This window comes from Petaurus breviceps, unplaced genomic scaffold, assembly GCF_028583685.1.
Source record: "Petaurus breviceps papuanus isolate PSGF00001 unplaced genomic scaffold, PetGlider_PUasm1.0 154, whole genome shotgun sequence".
Classification (NCBI taxonomy): Eukaryota; Metazoa; Chordata; class Mammalia; order Diprotodontia; family Petauridae; genus Petaurus; species Petaurus breviceps.
The window spans coordinates 1,981,783-2,008,763 of record NW_027185715.1 but is presented as its reverse complement, the minus strand read 5'-3'; the positions used below and the strand labels follow the sequence as shown (position 1 = coordinate 2,008,763).

The following is a 26,981-nucleotide window of genomic DNA, read 5'->3' as shown; positions in this document are numbered from 1 at the left end:
AATAAGCAAATCACTGGGGAAGAACAGGATGACGAACTCACTGCTGCAGCTCTGATTGGATGCAGCTCGGAGGGAGGCATGCGTTTCACGGGGCGGGGGGGAGGAGGGAACGGTGCATACAGAGGGTACCATAATGTAGTGTGTAGCGCAGGGGATCACCTTCACTACAGTAGCAATCTAAATAGGGCTTATTTTAGAGGAATCTTACACAGTAAGGGGAGGGCTTATTTTTGGGATAGGTCTTATTATCGGGGAAACACGGCACTTACATTCTCACTGGCAGAACAAGTGACCAGAGTTTAGTTACAGCTTGTCCTCTCAGAGTCTAGGAGTTAACTCCAAGGGGCTGGGGAGGGAGTGTATTTCTAATGCTATAATTCACAAGACCCCTCTGATTTGTTTCCTCATTAATTAGTAGTCAATATCAATTAGTCATCCAGACAATTACCTTTTAGGAAGGATTCTTTACTAAGGTCATATAATATTAAAAATACTTAATACCAACATCTCCCAAAAGTCTGTGACATAACTCTCCCACAAATACATAGAGAGACCAGAAGAAAGTAGGTTCAAGCTTAAAGGATGTGGCAAAGCTCCTTTACTGGAAATGGAATCCTTAACATGTACAAAATTACTTTTCTTCTGGGCTGCTTGCTGAACCTTGAATCGGCCTTTCCTCCTCATATCCAGTTAGTTCTCAGCTCCCAGCACAGACACTTGAACCTCCCCTGCTGTTCTGGGGACAATACTGTCCCCAGATGGGAAGTCCACATTTGAAGTTCACAGGATCCTCCTTTGGCAAAGGTGAGGGTGAGGGGAGGGGGCAGGCAGAAGCTGAGGCCAAACTTTCCTCTCCCCTCCTCCCACAGATTCCTCCTCTGGATCTTGCTGGAAAGGTTCTACTCTAAGCTTCCAGCTCAGAAAGTCATGCTATTTTATAGACAGTCTTAAAAAATGTGGCCAAGTTTCTTCAACCAACTGGAACACACTTCCTTAAGCAACACCACTCTAGTTCCTCTAGTGGTTTTCAGGAGCCTTTTGACCTTAGTGTAGTCTTTGAGTGAGATGTGTTCCCACCTAGTGAAAGTATCTTGTCACTTACTTCAAGAGGCATCACTTAAGGTAACAGGATATAACATCTTACCACTTACTTAAAATGGGATGGATTAATCAAATTATATTTTTGGAGGCAAATGAGGTTGTGACTTGCCCAGGGTTGCACAGCTAGTAAGTGTTAAGTGTCTGAGGTCAGATTTGAATTTGGGTCCTCATGTACTACCATATGTTGGTAAATGTTGAAGAACAAGATGAAGGGGAGGGGGAGGAAATACTAGATACACCTTTAAATTTAATCTGCATAAATATCTTTTTTCCCCGTCACTTTTTTGAGTCTAGACAATCATCAAAACTAAAAAATCAAGCCCTGATTTGCAAGCTTGCTAATTTCCAAAGTGTAACTTATCATATTGAAAATTTAACAATCAGTTCTGAGCCAGTTCAATCTGGTTCTAGCACACTCCTGCCTATTATATGCTTGTGTCTTCCGTAGATTGTAAACTGAGTAAAGGGAATGTTTTACATTTGTCTTTGTATTCCTAATACCTAACACAGAGCCTATGTATCCTTCCATCTATGTACCTAAATTGGTTGATGGCATAGGCTCACTATCAGTATTCTAAACTTTATGGCTTAACTTTGTCCCAGAGGGGGCTGGGAAGCAAGCTGAGCTTGAATTAGTTTCAATGTATCAGTTTTCTTTTTAATATCTTTGAGTAGTAATTTTGTAAAAAAACTGATATTTTGTTTCTTGTTTTATAAATTGTAGGTCTTTGATCTACCTCACTTTCCCAATTTCTTCTTTAGCTGAGCTGTCTCACACTCAAGCTTTTCTATCTGGTTGTCAAATTTGTTGAATGTCTATTTCAAATCTCTTCAACATTCTCTGTACATCAAAGTCTTTAAGCAAACTTTTGTCATCTTGCTTCTGTTCTTCATCACAAACTCAGGCCTCCAACCTCACACCATCATTTGTTGTTGTTTTTTTTATAGTATTTCATCGTTTCCAATTACCTGTAAAGATAATTTTTAATATTTATTTTTTATAAGATTTTGAGTTCCAAATTTTTCTCCCTCCCTTCCTTCCCTCACCCTTCTCCAAAACAGCAAGCAATCTGATATAGGTTATACATGCGCAATCACGTTAAACATTTTCCCACATTAGTCATGTTGTGAAAGAAAAATCAGAGCAAGGCAGGGGGTGGGGGGACCACAAGAAAGAAAAAACAAAAAAAAGTGAAAATAGTATGTTTCTATCTGCATTTAGACTCCATAGTTCTTTCTTCAGATGTGGATAGCATTTTCCATTATGATTCTTATGGAATTGTCTTGAATCATTGTATTGCTGAGAAGATTGATATTGATCATAATTGATAATTGAACAATGTTGCTGTTACTATGGACAATGTTCTCCTGGTTCTGCTCCCCTCACTCAGCATCAGTTCATGTAAATCTTTTCAGGTTTTTCTGAAATCCATCTGCTCATCATTTAGTATAGCACAACAATATTCCATTACATGCATATACCACAACTTGTTCAGCCATTCCCCAATTGATGGGCATCCCTCAATTTCCAATTTTTTGTGACCAAGAAAAGAAATGCATATGGGTATTCCCCCACCTGTTTTTAAATTTTATTTATTTATTTTTAGTTTTCAGCATTCATAAGATTTTGAGTTTTAAATGTTCTCTCCCTCTCTCCTCCCCCCTTCCCAAGATGGCATGTAATCTGATATGGACTCTACTTATACAATCATATTAAACATATTTCCACATTAGTCATGATGTAAAGAAGAATTAGAACTAATGGAGGAAACCATGAGAGAAAAGAAACAAGGGGGGGCTATGTGGTGCAGTGAATAGAGCACTGACCCTGGAGTCAGGAGGACCTGGGTTCAAATCCAGCCTCAGACACTTAACACATAAACTAGCCATGTGACCTTGGGCAAGTCACTTAACCCCAATTGCCCTCCAAAAGGCAAAAAAGAAAGAAAGAAGAAACAAAATAACAAAAGAAAAGGAGAGCAAATAGTATGTTTTCATCTGCATTTAGACTCCATAGTTCTTTCTCTGGATGTCTTAGATCCTTGCATTACTGAGAAGAGCTAAGTCTATCAAAGTCAGTCATCACATAATGTGACTGTGCACAGTATTCTCCTGGTTCTGCTCATCTCACTCAGCATTAGTTCATATAAGACTTTCCAGGTTTTTCTGAAGTCATTGCTCATCATTTCTTATAGCACAATAGTATTCCATTACATTCATATGCCACAACTTGTTCATCCATTCTCCAATTGATGGGAATCCCCTCAATTTCCAAGTCTTTACCACCACAAAAAGAGCTGCTATAAACATTTTTGTACATGTGGATACTTTTTCTGTTTTTATAATCTCTTTGGGACATAGACCCAGTAGTGGAATTGCCGAATCAAGGGTATGCACAGTTTATAGCCCTTTGGTCATAGTTCCAAATTGCTCTCCAGAATGGTTGAATCATTCACAATTCCACCAATGATGCATTAGTGTCCCAATTTTCTCACATCCTTTCCAACATTTGTCATTTTCCTTTTCTGTCATATTAACCAATCCAGTAAGTGTGGGGTAATGATACCTCAGAGTTGTTTTAGTTTGCATTTCTTTAATCAAGAGTGATTTAGAGCATTTTTATATGACCATAGATAGCTTTAATTTCTTCATCTGAAAATTGCCTCTTCGTATCTGTAGTGGCAAGCACCCCAAGCGTCCTCAGGGTTTGCTGCCAACACAGGTTCTTGGATCTGCTTTGATAAAGGAAAGCAACTCAAAATGGGTTAACAAGCTTACTTTAATCAGTCAGATATGTATCGTTTACCTAGTTCAGGGGAAAGAGGTCAGCACCCCGAACTTCAAAGTATACAGACAGAATTATCAAGACAGAGAAACAGATCAAGTAGACAGTTTTCCAAACTGTCTAACCATCACATCCATACCAAACAACATCTGGGTTTCAGAGCCAGGGGGGCTCTGGACAACGGCTTCCCTGAGTTTCATCTGATCAAATCACAGAACACTTCTGAAAGTGAGCCCCAAAACAAAGCTTCACAGCAGGGCTTACATAGCCTTCTCCTGGCTCAGAAAATGTAACAACCTTATTGACTCACTGGCCAATCAAGAAGTATCTACTGAAAAACAAGCCTCCCACCCCAGGCTCCAGGTGCACTTTAGCCTAGGGGCAGGGAAGATCTTTAAAATTTACATTCCCATTACAGTATCCTTTGACCATTTATCAATTGGTGAATGACGTGTATTCTTACAAATTTGACTCAGTTCTCCATATATTTGAGAAATGAGGCCTCTACCAGAAACATTGACTATAAAAATTTTCCCAGCTTTCTGCTTTCCTTCTAATCTTAGTTGCATTGACTTTGTTTGTGAAAAACCTTTTTAATTTAATGTAATCAAAATTACCCACTTTGCATTTCATAATGTTCTCTGTCTCTTGTTTGATCTTACATTTTTCCCTTCTTCATAGATCTGACAGATAAACTATTTCTTGGCTTCTAATTTGCTTATGGTATCACCCTTTATGTCTAAGTCATGTACTCATTTTTGACCCATCATTTGTTTCTTAATACTGGTTCTGTGGACATCAGTTTTCTCTGAACTTCTCTTCTCAAATGTACTTGACATATTTATGGCCATGCAGTTAGTTGTAATGGAAAAGAGTTTCACTTCTCTGGTTGTATGCTAATGATGGTATTCTTGAATCAAATTGGTAGAACCCACGATAATGGATCATTCTCAATACTTTTGGTATGCAAGACATTTCCATATCTGGATGCATCACTGTTTTCTGAATCTTTGGAATTTTGTTTCTTACACACCAACTTGTCATTCCTCTTTTGAGTGCATTTATCACATATATGTTCATTCAGATCACAGTTGCATTAGAAAATAATTCTAACAACCATATAAAAAATGCTACAAATAAACAAGAGAATTTTAAATCAAAACAACCCTGAGTTTTTTCCTCATATCCTGCAAATTGACACAAAAGGACAAAAAATGGCAACAGTCAGTGTTGGAGGGGTTATGGAAAAAGGGACACTAATATTAACACATTGTAGGTGGTGAAATATTACATTTTAGAAAGCAATTAGGTAGGGCGGCCAGGTCGCAGAGTGAATAGAGCACTAGCCCTGGAGTCAGGGGGACCTGAGTTCAAATCCGGCCTCAGACACTTAACACAAAAACTAGCCATGTGACCTTGGGCAAGTCACTTAACCCCAATTGCTCTTCCCTCCCCCCTCCAAAAAACAAACAAACAAAACAATTAGGAATTATACAGATAAAGTGACTAAAATGTCTATACTCTTTGAACCAAAGATTCCTTTATTAAACTTATACCCCAAGGAAGACACTGACAAGAAAATGTCCCCATATACACCAAAATATTTACTTTTTGTGATATCCAAAAATTGGAGCTATCACAAAAAGTGCTGTGGAAATGTACTTTGTGATAGCTAAGAATTGGAAGAGTAGCTATGTGGTGCAGTGAATACAGTACCAAGCCTAGAATCAAGAAGACTCATGTTCCTGAGTTCAAATCTGGCCTCAGACATTTACTAGCTGTGTGACCCTGGGCAAGTCATTTAACTTTGTCTCCATTTCCTCATCTGTGAAATGAGCTGGAGAAGAAAATGACAAACCACTCTAGTACCTTTGCCAAGAAAACTCCAAATGGGGTCATTAAGAGTTGGACACCACAGAACAACAACAAAGCATTGGAAACAAAGTAGACGCCTATCAATCTGGGAATGACAGAACAAATTGCTATGCTGTAAGAAACTATATACATTGATAAATACAGAGAAACACGGAAAGATATATATGAATTGATGAAGAGTGAAATAAGCAGAGCGATATACACAGTAACTACAACAACATAAATGGAAAGAAAAACAACACACCAAAAGATCAAAAGTAAATATAACAAGTTGATAAAACCGAAACAGGACTCAAATACGGAGGGATGAGAAGACATCCCCAAAGCACCTCTTTGTGGAAATGAGAATTGCACAGGTTTACAGACTTTTTCAACGTATCCATCAGTTGTGCTGACTTTTTCCCCCTCTCTAAAAAAAATGCTATTTATCATATGGGATGGCTCTCTGGGAGGGGAAAGTGTAGGGATACATAGGACTCTATGGTGGTGTAAGAAACAGAAAATATCAATGAAAGCTTATTTAAAAAAAAAAGAAAACAATTCTTCACTTGTGCCATACTAGGGCTTGCCCCAAACCATGATGACCTTTGTTCTTTTGGTTTTTCATTTTTCACAAATAGAAAAATTTTGTTTATTGTTCCATCTTTCCAGAGATTCTTTTTGAACTTTTATCTTGCAATCTGTATTATCAGTGTGACTCTTGCGGTTCAACTCTCCACACGTTCTATCACCTAGAGATCCCGAATTATTTGCTGTTGACATATCCCACCTCTGAGCATTTCTTTGGACTGGCTAGAATGCCCTCCTTGCTCACTTCCTGGGTTCGCTGGCTTTCTTCAAGACCCCAGCTTAAATACCACCTTCTGCAGCAGACCTTTCCTTGCTTTCTCCCCCTTCTTCCATCTTCCCCTCCTAGCTAGTGCCTTTTCTCTGGGATTACCTTCCATTTACATTGTAGTTGTCTCATAGGTACATGGTTATTTTCATGTTGTCTCCCCCATTAGAAAAGGAGTACTTTAAGGGAAGGGAACTTGGTGGGATTTTTTTCCCTTTCTTCGTATTCTTGGCATTTAGCACAGTACCTGGCAGATGATAAACACTTGGTAAATGCTTTTTTTTTTTTAAATGAGCAATCAGGGTTAAGTAACTTGTTCAAGGTAACACGGCCAGTTATTTCTGGGTGTGGTGCTAAGTGTTGGAGCCCAGATTCGATCCCCAGGTCATCCCGACACTGGAGCTGGTGCTCTTACTCGCTGTGCTAGGTAAATGCTTTTTTGACAGAATGATTGATAGAAAATGCTCTAGAGTAGGGGGTCTTAACCTAAGGTCCATAGACACCCTGAAATATCAGCCCATTAATTTGGATCAGAAAAAAACATCATTATTTCAACATGATCGGTTTCTTCTGTAATCCCTGTGCATTTTATTTTATGCATTTAAAACACTGGACTGAGAAGGAGTCTGTAAGTTTTACCAGGCTGACAAAGGCATCTAAGACACAAACTTAACCTTAACTCTAGAAGGGTCTCCCTATTGGTAATCCTTCTTTTCAGAGATAAACCTATACTTAGTCTTCTCCACAAGTAGTACTTTTCTGTCCTTCTCTGATGATCTACTTCTTGCCTCACCCCCAGGTAAATGATCTCTTTTTGTGTCTTTCTGTTCTCTCTCAACTGAGCTGTCCATTTCTGACTCGTGTCTTTTTTCAGCTTCCTTTGCTATTGGGACTTCTTTTCTCAGCAAGGCCTCTATTTTCTTGACAAATGCCTCCTCTTACTCAAAAGGAGATGTATAAAACAGCTCTCTACTGTCAGTGAATCTGTTATCATTAAATGAGCCAATAGTTTGGGAAAGGTACAAAGTACTAAGGAAATAGACCAAATTTACTAAAAATCACCTTGCAATCTCCCCATCCTTTGATCTTGTCTTTGTTTTTATCCTCTGGATACCTCCAGAAATTAAGAGACTCATGAATTTTCATGGCAACTAAGTAACACAGTGGTTAGAGCACCAGGTCTGGAGTCAGGAAGACTTGAGTTCAAATCCAGCCTCTGATATCTACTAGCTATGTGACTCTGGACAAGCCACTTAGCACTGTTTACCTCAGTTTCCTCATCTGTAAAATGATCCGGAGAAGGAAATGTCAAACCACTCCAATATCTTTGCCAAGAAAATCCCAAATGGGGTCACAAAGAGTCAAACACGACTGAAACAACAACAAATGAATTTCTAGTCCAAAAACTTCACCATGTATATAAAACATAACATTTCCAGTTTTAAAGTCGTGACAATATGAAATTTATATTTAAAAGATCAATGCTGTAATACTAAACTAATCTTGATACATGTAGTCTGTGTAGTAATAAATAATGAAACCATTACACAAAAATTAATATCTATCAAATGAAACAGAAAAGTATGCAGGTTAATGTTATTAATCATCAGGAATACTGTTCAACACTTTTTATTTATGAATCTATGAGAAAATACCTATAGAAAAGAAAGGGAAAAAATTCAAAAGTCTTCAGAGATAGGATGACATTTATTTTTTCAGATTTTTTAAATTTAATGTTTCCCACTAACAAAAATTCACCATCTCTGTCTACCACTTTCCCATACACCCTGAAAATGAAAGAAAAGAAAAACCCGTTTTGCATAGTCAAATATGCATAGTCAAACAAAACACATCTCCTGCAGTAACTATTTTCAAAAATATAATTCTCAAACTGTACCCTGAGTTTACTATTTCTCTGGCAGGAGGTAGATGGTATGTTTTTTTCATGGATCCTCTGGAATCATGGTTGGTCATTGCATGGATCAGAGTCTTTAGGGCATTTAAAAGTTGTTTAAGGTTATTATGTACAAATTGACTTTTTGTTCATAGATGATTATGCACTCATTGCAGCCTCTGAGGCTGCGATGCAATAAAATATAGATTAAATCTCGGCCACTTGTGCTAATTTTGGCCTAACAATTCTCACCAAGAAAATAGAGGTTCTCTACCAGCCAGCACCATACCATCCAGACGGGTAACCATCAGTTATAGCAAATAGAGAAACATTGAATATTGTGGATAAGTTCACCCACCTTGGCAGTATACTTTCCAGGGCTATACACATAGATGAAGAGGATGACACAGGCATTGCCAGCTAGCTCAGTGTTTGGGAGGCTCCAAAGGAGAGGGTGGGAAAGAAGAGGTATTAGACTGACTACCAAACTGAAGGCATACAGAGCTGTTGTGCTGACCTCATTGTTGTATACCTGTGAAACCTGGACAGTATACCAGCACCATGCCAGGGAATTGGACTACTTCCATCCGAATTAGGAAGATTCTGAAGATCACCTGGCAAGATAAGATATCAGACACTGAGGACAGCTTTCTCAAGCTGAATTGTCAAGCATTCAAACTCTACAGCAAAAAGTTCTGATGGGCTGGCCTAGGTTTCAAATGTCAAACCTATGTTTGCCTAAAAGACTATTTTTATGAAGAACTCACACAAAGCAAGCGCTTGCATGGTGGTCAGAAAAATTGATACAAGGACAGTCTCAAGGTCACTCTGAAGAACTTTGGAATCAGTCGTGAGACATGGCAGACACCAGCACAGGATTGTGCAGCATGGCATGCCCACATCAAAAAAGGTAATGTGCAATGAGCAAAAGAGAATTTCAGTAACTCCAAAAGAAACCTGAGATGCACAAATGTAGAGACATCTCCATTCCAAATGGTCATATGAATTATTGGTGCCTGACGAACTCACATTAGTCTGATCAGTCAAGTTGAACATACTGTACGTTGGCCCTGACATCATGATGTCATTTTGGTGCTCTTCAAGCATGGAAGACAAACAACAATATTGTATCACTTGTTCTCCTGGTTCTGCTCACTTCACTCTGCATCAATTTATCCAAATCTTCCCAGATTTCTCTGAAACTGTTTCCTCCATCATTTCATACAGCACAATAGTATTCCATTATATTCCTAGCCCGTGAATTTGTTCAACCATTCTCCAACTGATGGACACTCTTTTAGTTCCCAGTTCTTTACTACCACAAAAATGCAACAGGGTTTTTGTGTATGCTCACTTCACTTTCTAAATCACCCCTCAGCCTGCCATTCAGTTTGTTACCATGTTCTCATAAGCCATAGGTCCAGTAGGATCCAGGAGTATATGTGGTTTGTTGTTGTTTAGTTGTGTCTGACTCTCTATGACACCATGGACCATTCCATGCCAGGCCCTTCTATCCTCCACTATCTCTCACAGTCCATCCAAATTCATGTTCACTGTTTCCATGACACTATTCCTCTCCTCTTCTGCCGTCCCCTTTTCCTTTTGCCTTCAACCTTTCCAGACATCAGAGTCTTTTCCAATGAATCCCATCTTCTCATTATGTAGCCAATGTATTCAAGTTTCAGCTTTAGTATTTGACCTTCCAATGAATAACCTGAATTAATTTCTCTAAGTATTATATTTTCGAATAAATCAACAAAATTTCAACCTCTTAATCATTATTTAATTAGACAACGTGACATCCCCACCCTAGTTTATTACATGTTATTTGAAAAATTGAAAAACTTCTTTCATAAACAATAACTTACATTTCAGCTGTGAAAGAGATCACAGTTAAATATGTATCTGTCTTTGTATTATTGTTTACATGGTCAATAAATTGTACAGATAGTAACAAATATTTATTTAAGTCTAGGAGAATAGGGATTTTGATATGCAGAGGAATATGAGTATATAGGAAAATGTCTCTAAATTATACTTAATAAAATGGAGGTGATAACTTGGAGCTAGTTGATTAATGTCATAATGTTAATTAATTAATTAAATATTACTATTTTAGTCATTAATAAGGAAATATTCAATTATACTCCTGGATTATCCTATAACTCTGGATAAGAATGAAAGACAATAAGAAGTCAAGTAGTAGACAGATAGGTGACCATTCTAAATTTGAGAAAGGATCAGGAAAAGCTTCCTGTAATTTGTTGACTCCTAAAATGAGCCTAGAAGGAAGTTAGAGATTCTAAGAGGCAGAACCAAGAAGGGAAAGCTTTCCTGGCATAGTGGACAGCTTGTACAAAGGCACAATGGACATGGAATAGTATACATTTGAACAATTAACAGGCCAGTTTGCCTAGAACTTAAGAGATGGTGATGGGGAGTAATAGACTGTCATATATCATTTTAGCAGATCACAAATACACCTGTTTCCTCATCTCATTTGTGAAGAGTGAAACCTACCTAAGGTCCCTTTCAGTTCTGTATCCTCTGATACCATAAAAGAGACTCCAAGACACAGTTTGTTAGAATCATGGCCAGGATTCCAACTGAAGTCAAAATCTAGTGTGCTTTCTCTCACGGCAAAAAATGCAGTTAGAAATTAGGTATAGTCAGAAGTAGTACCAGACTGAAGGTAACTAAAGCAATTAGTTCAATTTGATTAATTAAAAGAATTTAATTAGTTAATAGAACATTAATCTTATACTAGGATGGGGGTGGAGGGAGAAAGATCTTTTTGCATTTAGTAACAAGTTATTTCTCTAGGCGGAAACAGCTTAAGGAGACACAAGGTAGGGAGGAGAAATGGAGAAAAATGCACAGAGATGATGGGCATTGGAAGGGAAGGGGTATTATGCAAATAACCTCTTCTCCTCTGGATCCCAAGCAGATTACTAAAGGAGACACAGAGGTTTGAGAGGAAAGGTTGTTCCCATTTTATAAGGGGAAATAAGTGAGGGTCAATCATGATTCAGCCAGCTGAGGCCCAGCCCTCTTGTCACATGTTGGGGGAAGGGAGTGGATTATCTGATGTCACAGCCGGTGGGGACCTTGGTCACCTCCTCACACAACCAGGCTGTGAAACTAAGACGGTGTAAAAGAAGCTGAGACAAAAAGGGGGAAAAAGGAGTAGGCAGGTAAGGAGGGGGGAGAAAAAGTAGCCTCTAGATTTGGGTTAGAGCATTATCAAAAGTGCTGGTCATGCCAGAGGGAAAGCTACCCTTCTCCTTTGCAGGAAGTTGTGGAATATTCTCTTTTATTCCCATAAATGAGATACTGGTTCCCTCGTAATCTGCTGGGGACTGAGAGTTGTAGAAAGACTCCTCACTGTAAAAAAAAAATTATATTCTGAGAGAATCTGGCCCCCCCATCTCCATTTTTCAAGCTCAGTTGCTCTAGCTTTTTTTTTGTCTACCTTTTTGTCTCTAAAAGTCAAAGGCAGCACAGGAAACAGGCAGCCTTAAGTCTGAAACAATAGTGAAAAAAACTTCAATGTCTGTATGTCTTTAGCTCAGTAATTTTATCTTTGTCTCTGAGTGTCTGCTTTTACCTCTCCCTGTGTTTGACCTCTGGCCTCATCCAGACCTTTTCTCCCTCTCTCCCCAGCCCAGGCTGTTGGAACCAGGATCAATGACTCTTCAGTACTGGATACAATGGGCCCTGAAAGACATATAAGGGAAGAAATAACAGCTAAGGTTGCTCCTCTGATTTCCTGTCCCTGTCAGTCACTCAGTCCCTGACCCAGCCCTCTGACCACATCCTCTCTCACCTCAGGCATATGTTTCTCTGACATTCGTACCACCCACCTGGTTTTGGGCTTAGATGTTCTCTTCCAAGAACCTCTCACTAAATCCCATCATCCTTTTGTATTCTAAGAACAAATGTACCATACTTTGACTCCAGCATTGAGAACATAACATCTCTTCACCCTGATTCCCTCACCTTCTGTCTTACTGTTTTTGATCTCTACCTCACTCTAGGTGTCTGATGCTGCCTCCCGTCTGCAGGTGATCAGGGGCTTCTAATTGCCATGTTCTCTGGCAAATGGTGGCCAGGAACCAGGGACACCCTTGGGCTAGGGACCCATGGCCCATCCCGGGGAGCCCGCCTCTATGTCTTATATGGCTTCACCTACATGGGAGCAGATGGCCACCAGGTGTCTTTGGCTGAAGGTGACCGATTCCTCCTGCTTCGAAAGACCAACCCAGACTGGTGGTTGGTGAGGCCTTTGGGAGCACCTCGAAACACCAGACCCCTTTTTGTCCCTGCTGCATACGTGGCTGAAGAGTCTACATCCACCCGGAGGTCCTTGGCCACTAATACTAGCCAATTCCTCTGTACCCCTAGTAAGTGAAACCCTCCTCCTCTCACCCAGTCCTACCACCCTTCAATATGTGCCCTTGTTTCAATAACTCCTTTGTTTATCATACCCCTAATTACTAATGAGGGATTCTTACTTCAATTGCCTTTTCATGGGTTTTTTTTAGCAATACCTTCCTCCGAATGATCCCCATACCTCTAATAAGCAGCTCCAACTTTTCCCATCAATCTCTCCCCAAGCCTCCAACATTTCAAGTCCCATCTATTGTCCTTTTCCACTATGTTCCCTGTCTGTCTTCTGTCTTTCTAATGCCCATCCCAAGTTCATTGGACCCCCAGAAAAATGAAACCACCCCAAATTTGGAAGGTTACACATCTATCTATTTTCCCTCCCTCATTCTCTGTCACCAGAACCAAATCGGTTTCACTCTTCCCTGGGAGAATTATCCATGCCTCAGTCATCCCAGAGTAAATCCCCCAGCCAGTCCTGGCAGCCTCCTCTTCCACCAAGAATTCGAAGAAGTCTTAGTGCAACTGGACTGAGCCCCAACCCACTGCAATCCCTCTCAAGTGGACTGACTGGGCATTTGCATTCTCAAGAAGATCTGAGAACTACAACTAACACCAACAGAGTGAGAAATTCCCCTTTTCCCCTAAAATCATTCCAGTGAATTCCGAGTCCTCAGCCCCATGACTCCTGGCCTTTTCTGTGCATTTCTGAAATGATCAAACAGCCTGATTCCCTTGCGACGTTCACCACCCCCCCCCATACCACCCCCCCAAAGCCTCAGGTTATCGGAATAGCCCCTCTCCTCTGAGGCCTAAACTTCTCACCTCCCTTTATAGTCTCAGGCACTCCGCACTCACTCTGTCCTCCTTGGGAAGGGAGAATACCCCCTCTTCAGATCCCGAAGTCAGGGGACTCGGTTTAACTAGTCTCTTCTGCCAGAGCAGGCGGTGTGGGTGGGTGGAGCCCTAAGTTCCTCCCTGCCCCACCCCACCCCCCAAGCAGGCAGCATGTTCCCCTTTCCTTGAGCCTTGGGGTTAGGGTTGTGTGTTGGGGGGGGAAGTTGGCAACAGGAAGCCAGCAGGAGTAAAGTTAAGGGGAGGGGAGCAAGAGGATCAGAAACGGCGGAGGACAACTCTGCCAGCACCTGGGACATCCCAGTCTGGAGCTGGTGGTAAGAATATAGGGAGGAGGGTATTGGAGTTGGAAAACGACTTGAATGGCCCGGGGCAAGGAGGAAGGAGTCGTGGATTGTGGAGAAGAGGAATAAAATTAAGGAGGAGTTTGGATTAGCATCCTATTACTGTCTCTTCCTCCCTCCCCTTTGCCCCCCAGCAGTCGGGACCCTGGTCCCCCATGTCCGAGACCCCTCTGTACTGTAACCTGGTGGACCTGCGCCGCTGCTCCCAGACACCACCCCCAGGCCCCACTCGTCCCCCACTACAGCGGCTGGACTTCTGGGAACAGCATCTGGACCTCGACTCTGGTCGCTGTTTCTACGTCCACTCACTGACTGGACAGGCGTCCTGGAAGCCTCCCCGAAGAGCTCGTGAAAAGGTGAGCCTTTTCATCTGTGGAAAAGAAAGGCCTTCCTCTTTGCAGTGTACCGCACCCCCTTCTCTCGCTCCCAGCACCCCATTCACCTCCGCCCCTCCCCCTTCGGGAGGTGAAACTTTCTCTCGAAGGGATTTCCTCATCCCTCGCAATTGTGGGATGCAGAATCTGAGGGGCTGTGCAAAACCTTTGAAAGCAGAGGGGTTCTTAAGACTGATCGTGTCATTGTACCCTTCAGCGGTCTCGAAACTTCTGGACCTCTTCTCAGAATCATGTTTTTGAATGCATAAAATAAAATACGTAAAATTATAAGGGGAACAAATTATATTATAAATCATATAGCAAAAAGATATCAACATTTTTAAAAAGCAAGTTCCTGGGATACAGGTTAAGAACCCTTTATTTGAAGGGAAGAGATGGGGGAGGTTGTTTTGCAAAGTCATTTAGTTTCGGTTGTTCCCCTTCCCTCCACACGACCAGACTCCCGACTCCATGGAAGGGTCCCCGCACCTGGGAAGAGATGGCCAAGCCCAGCAGGCTGAGGAGAAGGGTGCGGGACCCTACAATCAGGTGTCAGAAAGCAAGGAGAAGCTCCCCACTCAAGTGAGATATCTTTGACTCCCTCATCTGCACACCGGGGAAGGTGTTTAGTCTTCCCTTTGCTCTGGGAGCCTGCCCCACCCATCAAACTCCCCGCCTCCCCCCCCCCCCCAAACAAACACCCCACCTCTGTTGCCCCGGGGTTGATCTTTCCTCCCTACTTCGCGGTTTCCTTTGTTCCCCGCCCACCCCCTGCTTCTCTGAGGTACTCTTTCCTTCCCCTCTTCCTCCGGACTCTGGAGTTGAGATGGGAAGGCTTGACTTCTACGCCCACGGTTCCCATTTCTTCCCCCAGTGCTCACTCGGCCACACCGGCTCCTCCTCCCAGACCTCCATTTCGGACAACTCCCGAGGTTCCCTGGCCCGCAGATCCCAGCCTCAGCTCCTGGATGACCCTCATGTAAGTCTCTCTTTCCCCCTTAACTGTCCTGGCTGCTCGGGGTCTCTAGGATCCCGTACAAACGTTTCTCTAAAACCCTATCTCTACCTCCACTTTCGGGGCAGAAAGTGGTTTCTCCCTTCTTTGAATATTCATAGAGCACTTTGTTTGACCTCACTCTCAACCTCCAGTGATACTTATCAGTCTATAGACTTTTCCCCTCAGCTACTCCTTCTCTGTCTATGCTGATCCCCACATCTCTCTCTCTGTCTCTCTCTCTCTCTGTCTCTCTCTGTCTCTCTCTGTCTCTCTCTCTCTCTCTCTCTGTCTCTCTGTCTCTCTCTCTGCCTCTGTCTGTCTGTCTATCTCACACACACACACCCCTTCCAAGCATAATAAAAAATCTTTGCTTACTTGAATTCAGACCAACCCTCCCCTTCTCCCAAAATATCCACCCAGCCTTCTGGAGATGGTTCCTGGGCTTCAGGAATTCCTCTGGGATAACTCCTGAGCCCCTGGAACACACCTCTGTGGGGTCTAATGATAATTTTTTTTGTCTTTCACACAGGAGGTGGAGAAGTCCGGCATGCTCAACAAGACAAAGATTGCTGAGGGAGGCAGGAAGCTCAGGCAGGCCTTGGGAAGCTGGTCATGGGGGATGAAAACTGAAAGATGAGTTCATATCAGAGACCTTTTGGCTCCTGGACCCCCTTGGCAGTTTGACAAAGCCTAAGAACCCTTCTCACAATAATGCTTTTAAAAGCATAAAATAAAATACATAGGATCACAAGAGGAGCCGAAGACTAGTGAAAATATAGATAGAGTGTTTTTCCCATCCAAGTTCACTCCCCATATCTCTCCATATGAATACCCTGATCTAGGAGGTAAGGTGTTGATAGGGGGAGTTATCTCCCTGGGGTGTGATGATCTTCCAAATGCTCCCTACAGGAAGAACTGGGGCTCATCCTGGGTGGTGTTGGCTGGAAATAGCTTGGTGTTTTACAAAGTTCCTCCAACTTCAGTTCCCGCTGTATGGGTGAGAGTTCTGTGTACTGGGCAACAGGGTGTTGGGGTGTTGGAGGAGAGAGTCTGAAAGGGAGGAAAGGGATGGCAAGTGGTGAATACATTTTCTCCCCTATTTGCCCACTGGACTGGAAAACTGAGAGGTGGCAGTGGTGAAGATAGTAAGGAGGTCAGGGAGCAAGTATAAAGTGAGTTGGGAGGAGCTTATCACCATTTCACCCTTCCCACACTCTTAGGTAGGGTTTGACACCCCAGTGAGTTAGGGACCCTGAGAGGGAGGCAGTAATGGCCTCAATTTTCTCTCCTGACCCTACCCTCATGCAGGGTCCAGCTGGCAGTCGGCCAGAGAGCAGTGTGGACTTAAGAGGGGCAACTCTGGCCCATGGTAGACATCTGTCGAGCCGCCAGAATGTTCTCCATGTGAGTGACTGTCCATCCCACTCCCCTCTCTGACAATATATATTACTGTCCTGGTCTTCTGTCTGATGTCTCTCTGCCCATCATCTCTCTACTTCCAGAAGCCAGACCCGACATATTTCCCAAATATCTGTCTTCCCCCAAGTCACATCCCTCCACCACTAGACCTTTCTGTGACTTTCAGGTGCGTACTGTTCCTGGACATGAGTTCCTGCTGCAGTCTGATGATGAGACAGAATTCCGAGCCTGGCACAGGGCACTTCGGGAGGTCATCGACCGCCTGGTCAGGGGGCCAAGAGCCTATGGTGTAGGGTCTGGGAGGGAAATCCAGGGATAAGGTTAGGCAGAGGGGTTTGGTCAAACAAACAGGAGTTGAAGAGTGGGGGTCTGGGTAAAGGTATAAGACTAACATTGGAACTAAGGGTTAAATTAGAACACACAAAGATTCCAGATGCCAGAAATCTCCCAGGATCGAGTACAACAGTCTCTCCCTAGCTCATCACTCTTTCCCCTCAAGCAGTAGTGCGTGGACCCCACCATTTCACCCTTCCCACACTCAGGTGAGAGTTGACACCCCAATGAGTTAGAGACCCTGAGAGGGAGGCAGTAATGGCCTCAATTTTCTTTCCTGACCCTACCCTCATGCAGGGTCCAGTTGGCAGTTGGCCAGAGAGCAGACTGTCCTTAAGAGAGGCAGCTCTGGTCCATGGTAGACATCCTAATACCAAGCTCTGTGTGATTCCAGGAGCGTGAGAACCCTCTGGAACTTCGACTATCTGGGTCTGGGCCAGGAGAGCTTGAGGAGCTGAGCCAGGGTGAAGAAGATGAGGAACCAGAACCGAAGTCCCTGCTAGGACGTCGAGGAGGAAGCTACAGGATCTCTTGTAAGAAACTAGATTTAGTGCAACAGCCTGAGCTAGGAGGCAGAGCAAGGCCAGATGTCAGGGAATGAGTTGGGCCAGAGCCACTGTGACTAATCCTCACTTAGGGGATGCATCCCAGGATGCTCAGGGAGGTCTGGGGCCTTTCTCAGTTCCCCCTCCCAGCTTTCTACCCTAACCCTACACTTACTTCCTCAGCTCGGGGCCCTGAAGAGCAAAATCGAGTGAAGAACAAGCTGAAAAGGCTGATAGCAAAGAGACCTCCCTTGCAGAGTCTACAGGAGCGAGGACTCCTCCGAGGTATGGGATCTGAGTTTCATTGGTTAAAGACTTTTCCAAGATTAGGAGGGGGTTGTTCACTTCAAGTTGGGGGAGGGGAGGCAAGAAGAAGAGGGAATTTATGTTTAGCATAAATTGCCCAGGCTAATAAGAATCTCTCTTCTCCTGTCCCTCCCAGACCAGGTGTTTGGCTGCCACTTGGAGTCTCTGTGCAAGAGAGAAGGGAGTACTGTGCCAAACTTTTTCAGGCTCTGCATAGATACTGTGGACAAGAGAGGTGACTTTCCCATAGAGTCCCAGCCTCCCACTCCTTCCTCCACCCCACCACACTCATACACACACACACACACACACACACACACACACACACACACAATTCCTTTAACTTCTTACTCTTCCCCAAGCCTTTCTGTGGTCTCTGTTCTCCACTGCCTAACTTTCCAGCCTTCTGCCCCACCCACCCCAGGCCTTCTGTATACCTCCTCCACACATTTCCTAGACTCCTTTTTACACTTTCCTAATTCTCTCAGATCTTCAATTCATTCTTCAGAATGGTCTTAAGCTTCTGCTAAGTTAGAGACTGGGCTAGTGCTGAACTCACACACCCTGATCACAAGATGCATGCAATCTGATTGAAGGTGGAAAGGATCATAAAAATACCTATGAGATAAGTGTTATTGTTAGGTTCAGGTAAGAGGACTGAGAAGAGGGACAGATCACTTTCACTTCTTTGGTGAAGAGGGGAAAGTCAAATAACACTTCTTGACCAAGCAAAGTGGTCTTGAGTTGGGCCTTAAGGGAAGAAGGCAAGTTAACAGACGCTGATGAAATGGAATCATCTATTCTAATTATGAGCCAAGACCCAAGATAGAAGGCAGAACAAAATGGAGTAGACTATTTTAATTTGACTGGAACTTGGATATGTGGAGGGGAGTAACATAAAGTTCGAAAAGGAGGTAGGAGGCAGACTTTAGAAGAATTTAGATGCCAGGATCAGAAATTGGTACTTTTAGGGAGGAGATATTAGGAGTCTCTGAAGATTTTTGAGTCCTGGAATCCAGTGATTGGAACAGAAGATTCAGGTAGCTGTGTGAAGACTGTATTGGAAAGAGGGTAGACCTGCTCCCAGGTTCACTCCTTTGCTTCGTCATATCCCACCTGTAGGTCTGGATGTGGATGGAATTTACAGAGTCAGTGGGAATTTGGCTATCATCCAGAAACTTCGGTTCCTGGTGGACAGAGGTAGGAGGAACTGAAGTTAAGTATTGGTATTGGTACGTGGGAGATTGGGGAGGGATAGCAGGACCCAGTTGGAAAGTTTGAGAGATGGAGAAATATTTCAACACTGACTAGGAGGAATAATTGTTGGGGACCTGGATATTGACACTGACCTCTCTCTCTCCCTGCTGTATCTGACAGAACGAGCCGTGACCTCTGATGGAAGATATCTGTTTCCCGAGCAGCCAGGACAAGGTACTTACATGGAGTTTCCACCCCCCCCCCCAGTTTTTCCACATCTTTTGAGTGTTCCATGTTCTCCCAGCTCCCCTAGAAAGCAATCTAAACCTGGATGGGTTGTCCCCAGCCTCTCAATTTCCTGTGTTAAGCCCCGGGATAGCCTAAGCTTGTGTCCTCCTTCTAATTCCTAAACTTCTCATCCCTTCTGTGTTCCCCTAATCCACACTGTGCTTTTCTCTGCACTCCCACATCCTTTCCCCCTACAGAGGGCCGCCTGGATCTGGACAGTGCGGAGTGGGATGACATCCACGTGGTGACTGGAGCCTTGAAGCTGTTCCTTCGGGAGCTTCCCCAGCCCTTGGTCCTACCATCACTGCTGTCACCCCTTCGAGAAGCCCTTGGTAGGGGGTGGGAATTTAGAAGAACTTTTGATATGAGGGTGAATGGGAGATGAGAACCAGGGGACCTCAGCTTCTGGGGAGGAGGAGAGATGCCCTTCAGTGTATGGAAGAAGTGCTAATGGCCAAAGGCTCAGTAAAGTCATTCCCTAAGTCTGCCCCACCCTAAACATGGGCTCGAGCACCTCCCCCATCCCTGCTTCTGTTACTCTTTCTCTCTCTAGCACTTCCTGAATCAGAGCAGCGCTTATCCCGGGTACAGGAGCTCCTAGGCTCCATGCCAAAGCCCAATCAAGACACTCTTCGGTGCCTCCTGGAACATCTGTGCAGGTAATGATGGAAGAACATCTGTCTGGGAGGGAAGGAGCTAGGGGAAAAACTCCTTGCAAATGGAGAGGTCCGGGTAGAAGCTGACCTAGAGTGAGAACATCTATATAGGTGAAGCTGAGGGAGCATCTGGGGTTGTGGAAAAGGGGAAAATGGCAAATAGAACTATACGTAGGGTCTGATCAGCAGGGAAGGGAAGAGAATAAGTATGTATTAAGCACCTACTATGTGCTAAGTGCTTTATAATTCATCTCATTTATTTCATTAGCAAGGGTCATTTGAGGTCAAGGACAAGAGGGAAATGGGGCAAGACAGGGGAGGCAAAATTACAGACATAAGGAAAAGTCACAGCTTCTCTTTCTCTTCCCTCCTCCTTCCTTTCTTCCTTTAGCTCTCCCACCCCAAAGTGGCTTCTGTTCATATAATGTGAAGAGTGATACATGTTATCCCTCTAACTTTGATCCCCAGGGTGATAGCACATGCAGACAAGAACCGAATGACTCCACATAACTTGGGTATTGTGTTTGGACCAACATTGCTAAGACCAGAGCAAGAGACCTCTGACCCAGCTGCTCATGTCGTCTACCCTGGACAGCTGGTTCAACTGCTGCTGAATGACTTCACCAGTCTCTTTCCTAACCCGTGAATTGAGGACTCTGTCCTATAAAAGGTTGTTGAGATGACTTCGACTCTGAAAATGGGGGCAGGAGGGATAGGCCCTCTATTTGTTAGCCATAGCATTTGAGTAGGACTTCCCTCTCTTAGCCATGACATTTGGGGAAAATCTCCATTTGTCAGACACATTTTAGGGAGACTATCTGTTTTAATGGGTGATTTCCATTTTAAGGATTTCCCTATTAAGGGAACCTGTGATTTTTTTCGAAGTGGGGGAAGAGATTCTTTGTTGGGGGAGTCTCGGACATTATACCCTTTAAATTCTGTATCACCGAATTTTATCTTCATGTATTGAGTCACTTTCAAAAAGGTAGGACTCACATATACTCCAGATTCATCCTGGGGGTGACCTGACCGTGAAAAAAGAAGATTAGATTTCTCTCATCACTCTGGCTCATTGTGCCCCCATCAAGAACTAGAACTCTGAGGAGTTGTCTCTGTTAGAGACAACTTAGGTGTGACTCCTATTTACAGTCTTTCCCAAAGGTAGGTAAGAGAGTCCCTTCCAGAAAAGGTACTTCATTTACAAAATCAGATATAGGACGGTTATTTGCTTTTACTCGAGTAGCTATTGAAGCTCCTGTTACAATTAAAATACAAAAGACTCATCCATGTATTAACAAATACTTAAAAATAAAAAATAATATATCACAGCCATTATCAAATCCCTAAGAAGTAAAGACATTTTATGGGACTGCTGCTGCTGAACAAATATTTCACATTCAACTTGGATTTGTACTGTCCAAGTAGATGAAAAGGTTCAGATCTTCTGGTCCAACCAGACATAGATCTTTATCCCTAGTTTCAGGATGAATCATGTGATCATTTTTTTTCCTGTAGAAGTAGTATAGTCGATGGAGGCATCTTGTATTGGGCAGCCATCACCAACTCAAAAACTCAGGAACTTCTAAACTTGTGAGTACCTGCCAAGGCTGAAAAGGATACACCTCAGGATCTATGGTTGTGAGTGGCAGACCTGTGCTCGGGGAAGAAAGACAAAATGATAGAGACAACCAGGGATTTAAAGTTTCAGGTTCAAGTGCCAAGGATGTGGTCTTGCTGCCATGTACTCATAGCCACTATTGCCACTGGAGGGTGAAGATGGGAGAGAAATCCCTTTCCCTCTTCACTGAAAGTCCAAAGTAGAGCAGGCAAAATCCCAAAGCAATACACCCAAAAGAGAAGATGGAACCTCCTGACTCAGCTGCCAGTCATCTTCAATAGCCCTCCATTCAAGGAAACTAAGGGACCAATTAAGAGTTGCTGGGTTGGGCATGCCCTTTAATAAGGGAGAGGGGCTTGAGGATATGCTCCACAGAAAAAAAGGAATAGAGAAGTCACCTGGTCCAGAAGATTTGTGGGCTTTCCTATTTATGCCCCTTATATTCATTTCCATGATTCTGGTCTGAAAGGCTAGGGCAGGGCCCTAGATGGTGGAGTAGAAGCAGCAACCCAGATGAATTTTCCCAACATTCCTCTCCAAACAACTTTAAAATAATACCTCCAGCTGAATTCTGGAGTGGCAAAACCAACAGAAGTTCAGGGAGAGACATTTTTCCAGACTAAGACAACTTAGGAGTTCATCAGGAGAGGTCTATTACGCTGGGGTAGGGTTCAACCTAGAGCAATAGCAGCAACAGAAGTGAACCTTGGAGCCTGCAACAACAGCAGCAGTAGCAGTTTGGGGAGCTCTCAGCCCAGAGATGGTAAGAGAGGCAGATAACTGATTAGAAAGAGATTACAGAGGACCGGTTTCTGGCACTGGGTTCAACCAGCACCAACTGGTACCTCTAATGCCCACATGCAATTCTGGGTAACAGTTCCAGGATAGTGAAGAGCACTTGTGGTGGTCACAAGGGAGAAGGGGCCATGGTTACAGTTCCAAGGCAGAGAGGAGCATTAGTGCTTATGGCCACAGAAAAGCAGAGGACTTAGCCACAGTTCCAGGACCAAGAGGAATGATAATACTTGTGGTTGCAGGAGAGCAGGGGCCTTTTCTGGGGAAAGAACAGAACTCAGACTAGAAGAGTGATGTCCACAGCTCTCTCCAGATCACACCACCTTGGAATCACCAAAACCTTGTAGACCCCCAGAACTAGCTCTGAAAACAGAAGTACAAAAAAGCCTGAAGCTTGGGCATTGCTATCCTACCCCAAGGTGAGCAGAGTTCAACTTTTAACACAAAGTCCAAAGTCAAGAAATAGGCTGTGAAAATGAGAAACAACAGAAAAAGAAGTTGACCATAAAAAGCTTCTATGGTGGCAGAGAAGACCAAAACACAAATTCAGAAGAAGACAACAATAAGAAAACAGCTACAACCAAAGCCTCAAAGAAAAACGCTAATTAGACCAAAGCCCAAAAAAGAATTTCTACAAAAGCTAAAGAAAGAGATGAGTAGTAGAAGAAAAAATGGGAGGGGGGATGAGAGTGATGCAAGAAAATTATGAAAAGAGCATTAATAGCTTGGTGAAAAAGAATAGCATCTTTAAAAAACATAATTGGCCTAATAGTAAAGGAGGCATAAAAATTCACTGATGAGAGTTCCTTAAAAAACAAAATAGGGATTCTGAGAAGGGTGGAGCCAAGATAGCCTAGAAGCAGGAAAACTCCATGAGCTCCCCCTGTAACAACCTCAAATATCTACAAAATATTACTCTAAACAAACTTTAGAGCTACAGAACCCACAAAGTGACAGAGAGAAACAAATCTCCCACTGAAGGCAGCCTGATAGGTGGACAGAAAGGGTCCATCACAATGTGCTGGGAGCCCAGCCCAGCCCCTGGAGAACCCGTGGTTTTAGCCTCAGGGCAACCCCAACCAGCAGCAACTGGAGAAGACTCATGGAGAGTGGATTAGCAGCAGCTGTGGCGATTTCCAGAATTATCAACCCATAAATGCCAAAGACAAAGTAAAAGGTCAGTGTGGAACTCTGTTAGAACTCGGGGGGGTGGGGGGACAGAGGAGCGAGGTCTGGTCCCTGCCCCCTGGGGTGAGAAGTGGTGGAGGAATGGCGGCCCTGCGGCTGCTGGCGTGTGGCTACTTCAGAGCTCCTGGCCTGCAGATTGTAGGGGGACCAAGCAACCAGTCTGAGGGGTAATTTGCTCTTGCTTTTACCTGGTGGATCTGGATCACTGTCTTGGGTGGAGGTCCTGGGGGTGTGTGACCAGGTGCCAGAACTTGTGGGGGCTGCAGAAAGGGCACCCAACTAATAGCTCTGGCAACTGCAAAAACCCCAGCAATTTGGGACAAAGCTCTCCTCTCTGAAAGCAGAGTTCTACTGTGGCAAAAAGCTCAAAAGTCAAGTAATTGAGGGGCAATGTGAGCAAACGAGAAAAGCAAGGCAAGCACAGTAATCAAACCTTAGATTCCTTTTCTGGAGAGAAAAAGGATCAAAGCATGGAACGGGAGGAAGACAACAAAGTCAGAACTCCTGCACCAAAAGCTTCCAAGAAAAATATGAATTGGTTATAGGCCATAGAGGAGCTCAGGAAGGATTTTGAAAATCAAGTAAGAGAAGTAGAGGAAAAATTGGGAAGAGAAATGAGAATGATGCAAGAAAATCATGAAAAGCAAGTCAACAACCTGATTGAAGAAAATAACACTTTAAAAAATAGACTAACTAAAATGGCAAAAGAGACCCAAAAAGCCAATGAGGAGGAGAATGCTTTAAAAAGCCAAATTTGCCAGATAGAAAAAGAATTTCAAAAGCTCACTGAAGAGAATAATTCCTTCAGAATTAGATTGGAGCAAATGGAAGCTAATGACTTTATGAGAAATCAAGATACTATTAAGCAGATCCAAACAAATGAAAAAGTAGAAGGCAATGTGAAATATCTCATTGGAAAAACCACTGACATGGAAAATTGATCCAGGAGAGATAATTTAAAAATTATACACATACATACATACATATGCTTAGGTATAGAATAGGAGAGGAAGGAGATGAAAGAAAGGGGATATGGTAAATGAAAGATGAATTAAGAGAGGCAGTGGTCAGAAGCAAAACAGACTTTTGAAGAGAGATTAAAAAGAAAGAGAAAAGGATAAACAGAAGAAAAAGGGTAGAGGGAAATGCACAGTAATTAAAATTGAATGTGAACGGAATGAACTCACACAGAAGTAGTAGCAGAATCCATCAATATGTTGTTCACAAGAGACATACTTGAAACAGAAAGACACAGAGAGTTAATTTAAGGGAATAGAGCAGAATCTATTATGCTTCAGCTGAAGTAAAAAAGGCAAGAGTAACAATCATGATCTAAGACAAATCAAAAACAAAAATAGACCTAATTAAAAGAGATAATCATGAAAACTACATTTACTAAAAGGTGCTATAGACAATGAATAATATCAAAATTTTTTAGAACTAGTTTCTCTGATAAAGGTCTCATTTCTCAAATATATAGGAAACTGGGTCAAATTTGTAAAAATAAGAGCCATTCCCCAATTGATAAATGGTCAAAGGATATGAACTTGTATTTTCCAGAAAAAAAATCAAAACTACAGTCATATGAAAAAATGTTCTAAATCACTATTGATTAGAGAAAGGCACATTAAAATAACTCTAAGGTACCACCTCACACCTAACAGAAATAACAAATTAGGTACACTAATGACTTACTGGTGTAGTTGAGAACTGGTGGTCCAGACATTATGGAGAGCAATTTGGAGTTGTGCCCAAAGGGCTATAAAATTGTGCATACCTAGCAATACCCCTACTAGGCCTGTACCCTGAAGAGATCAAAGGAAAAGGACCAATGTGTATAAAAGCATTTATAGCAGCTCTTTTTGTGGTGGCAAAGAATTGGAAATTAAGAGGATACCCATCAATTGGGAAGTGGTTTAACAAATTGTGATATATTATTTTGATAGATTACTATTGTGCTACGAGAAATGACGAGGGGGATAGTCTCAGAAGAACATAGCAAGACCTTTATGAACTGATGCAAAGTGAAATGTGCAGAATCAGGAGATCAATGTACACAGTAACAGCAATATTGTAATGATATTAATTGTGAAAGACTCAGATACTCTGATCAATAAAATGAGACAAGATAATTCCAAAGAACTCAAGATGAAAAATTCTTCCAGAAAGAGAACTGATAAACTCTGAGTACAAACTGAAGTATAATTTTCTCACCTTATTTTTCCTGCTTTTTTGTGATATGCCTATTATGAATGTTTTGCATGATTTCATATATATATATAATTGATATCATATTGCTTGCCTTATCAATGGGTGGGGGAGGGACAAGAGAGAGGGAGAGAATTTGGAACTCAAAATGTTTTTAAAATGTTAGAAATAAACAGGTTTTTAAAGAAAAAGCCCAGGACTGGGGTGGCTAGGCCCTGGAGTCAGGAGGACCTGAGTTCAAATCCTGCCTCAGACACTTAACACAAAAACTAGCCATGTGACTTTGGGCAAGTCATTTAACCCCAATTGCCCTCCAAAAAAAAAAAAAAACGGAAAAGAAAAAGACCAGGACAAGGGAACTGCCAGTCCTCCCCCCCCCCCATCTCGTCTCCCATAGGTATCACTCTGTCATTACTCAATGATTCTTTATTGCCTCTAAGATAAAACTCCTCCATTTGGCATTTAATGTCCTTTGCAATCTTGTTCCAGTTTCTAGAGTGATTCACGCTACTTCCCTTAATTCCTTCCGCCTTCCAGCCAAACTGACCTTTTTGTCTGTTCTCCATACTCCATGTTCCATTTTCTATGTCTGCATCTTTACATAGGCTGTACGTTCTATCTTCTTCCTCACTGCCTCATAGAATTCCTGATTTCCTTCCAAGTCCAAGTCCAATGCCACCTACAGGAAGTCTTTCCATATCTGTCTCTCCCAATCTATTCCCTTCATGTTCTACCTTCCTGGAGCCTGTGCTATTTTGCATTTAACTTGCATAAATTTAGTGCTTATTTGTGTATATATTGTTTCTTCCCTATAGAATGGAGGCTCCTTCGAAGAGAAGATTCTTCCTCTTTTTCTTTGTAACCCTCAGCACCTAGAACGGTGCTTGGTATATAACGAGTGCATAATAAATGATTGTTGAATTGAATTCTCCATCTCAAGCTGCTCCCCCCTCCCCTACAACAACATTGGAAGATGAAGAGT

At 42.7% G+C, this 26,981-nt stretch overlaps 1 protein-coding gene and 1 long non-coding RNA gene across 4 annotated transcripts; one reads left to right on the top strand and one right to left on the bottom strand.

Moving 5' to 3' along the window:
• On the bottom strand, positions 1 to 14,520 carry LOC138155075 (uncharacterized). 3 transcript variants are annotated; one of them, XR_011166755.1, is made up of 4 exons: positions 14,385 to 14,520; positions 12,098 to 12,207; positions 8,849 to 9,104; positions 1 to 2,070 (listed from the first exon to the last, which is right to left on the bottom strand). It is a non-coding gene; the product is annotated as an uncharacterized lncRNA (long non-coding RNA). The 3 variants fall into 3 exon arrangements; XR_011166754.1 differs by lacking the exon at positions 8,849 to 9,104; XR_011166756.1 differs by lacking the exons at positions 8,849 to 9,104; positions 14,385 to 14,520 and adding an exon at positions 13,702 to 13,881.
• ARHGAP9 (Rho GTPase activating protein 9) lies at positions 12,546 to 21,744 on the top strand. The gene is made up of 17 exons (XM_069080115.1): positions 12,546 to 12,893; positions 13,279 to 13,499; positions 14,210 to 14,431; positions 14,909 to 15,031; positions 15,324 to 15,428; positions 15,976 to 16,037; positions 16,356 to 16,443; positions 16,755 to 16,850; positions 17,032 to 17,130; positions 17,593 to 17,731; positions 17,927 to 18,028; positions 18,186 to 18,284; positions 19,172 to 19,249; positions 19,427 to 19,480; positions 19,732 to 19,866; positions 20,088 to 20,193; positions 20,659 to 21,744. Exons 1-17 carry the CDS (start codon positions 12,578 to 12,580, stop codon positions 20,834 to 20,836), a joined length of 2,223 nt encoding a protein of 740 aa, XP_068936216.1. The 5' UTR covers positions 12,546 to 12,577; the 3' UTR covers positions 20,837 to 21,744.
• Positions 21,745 to 26,981: the final 5,237 nt, after the last annotated feature.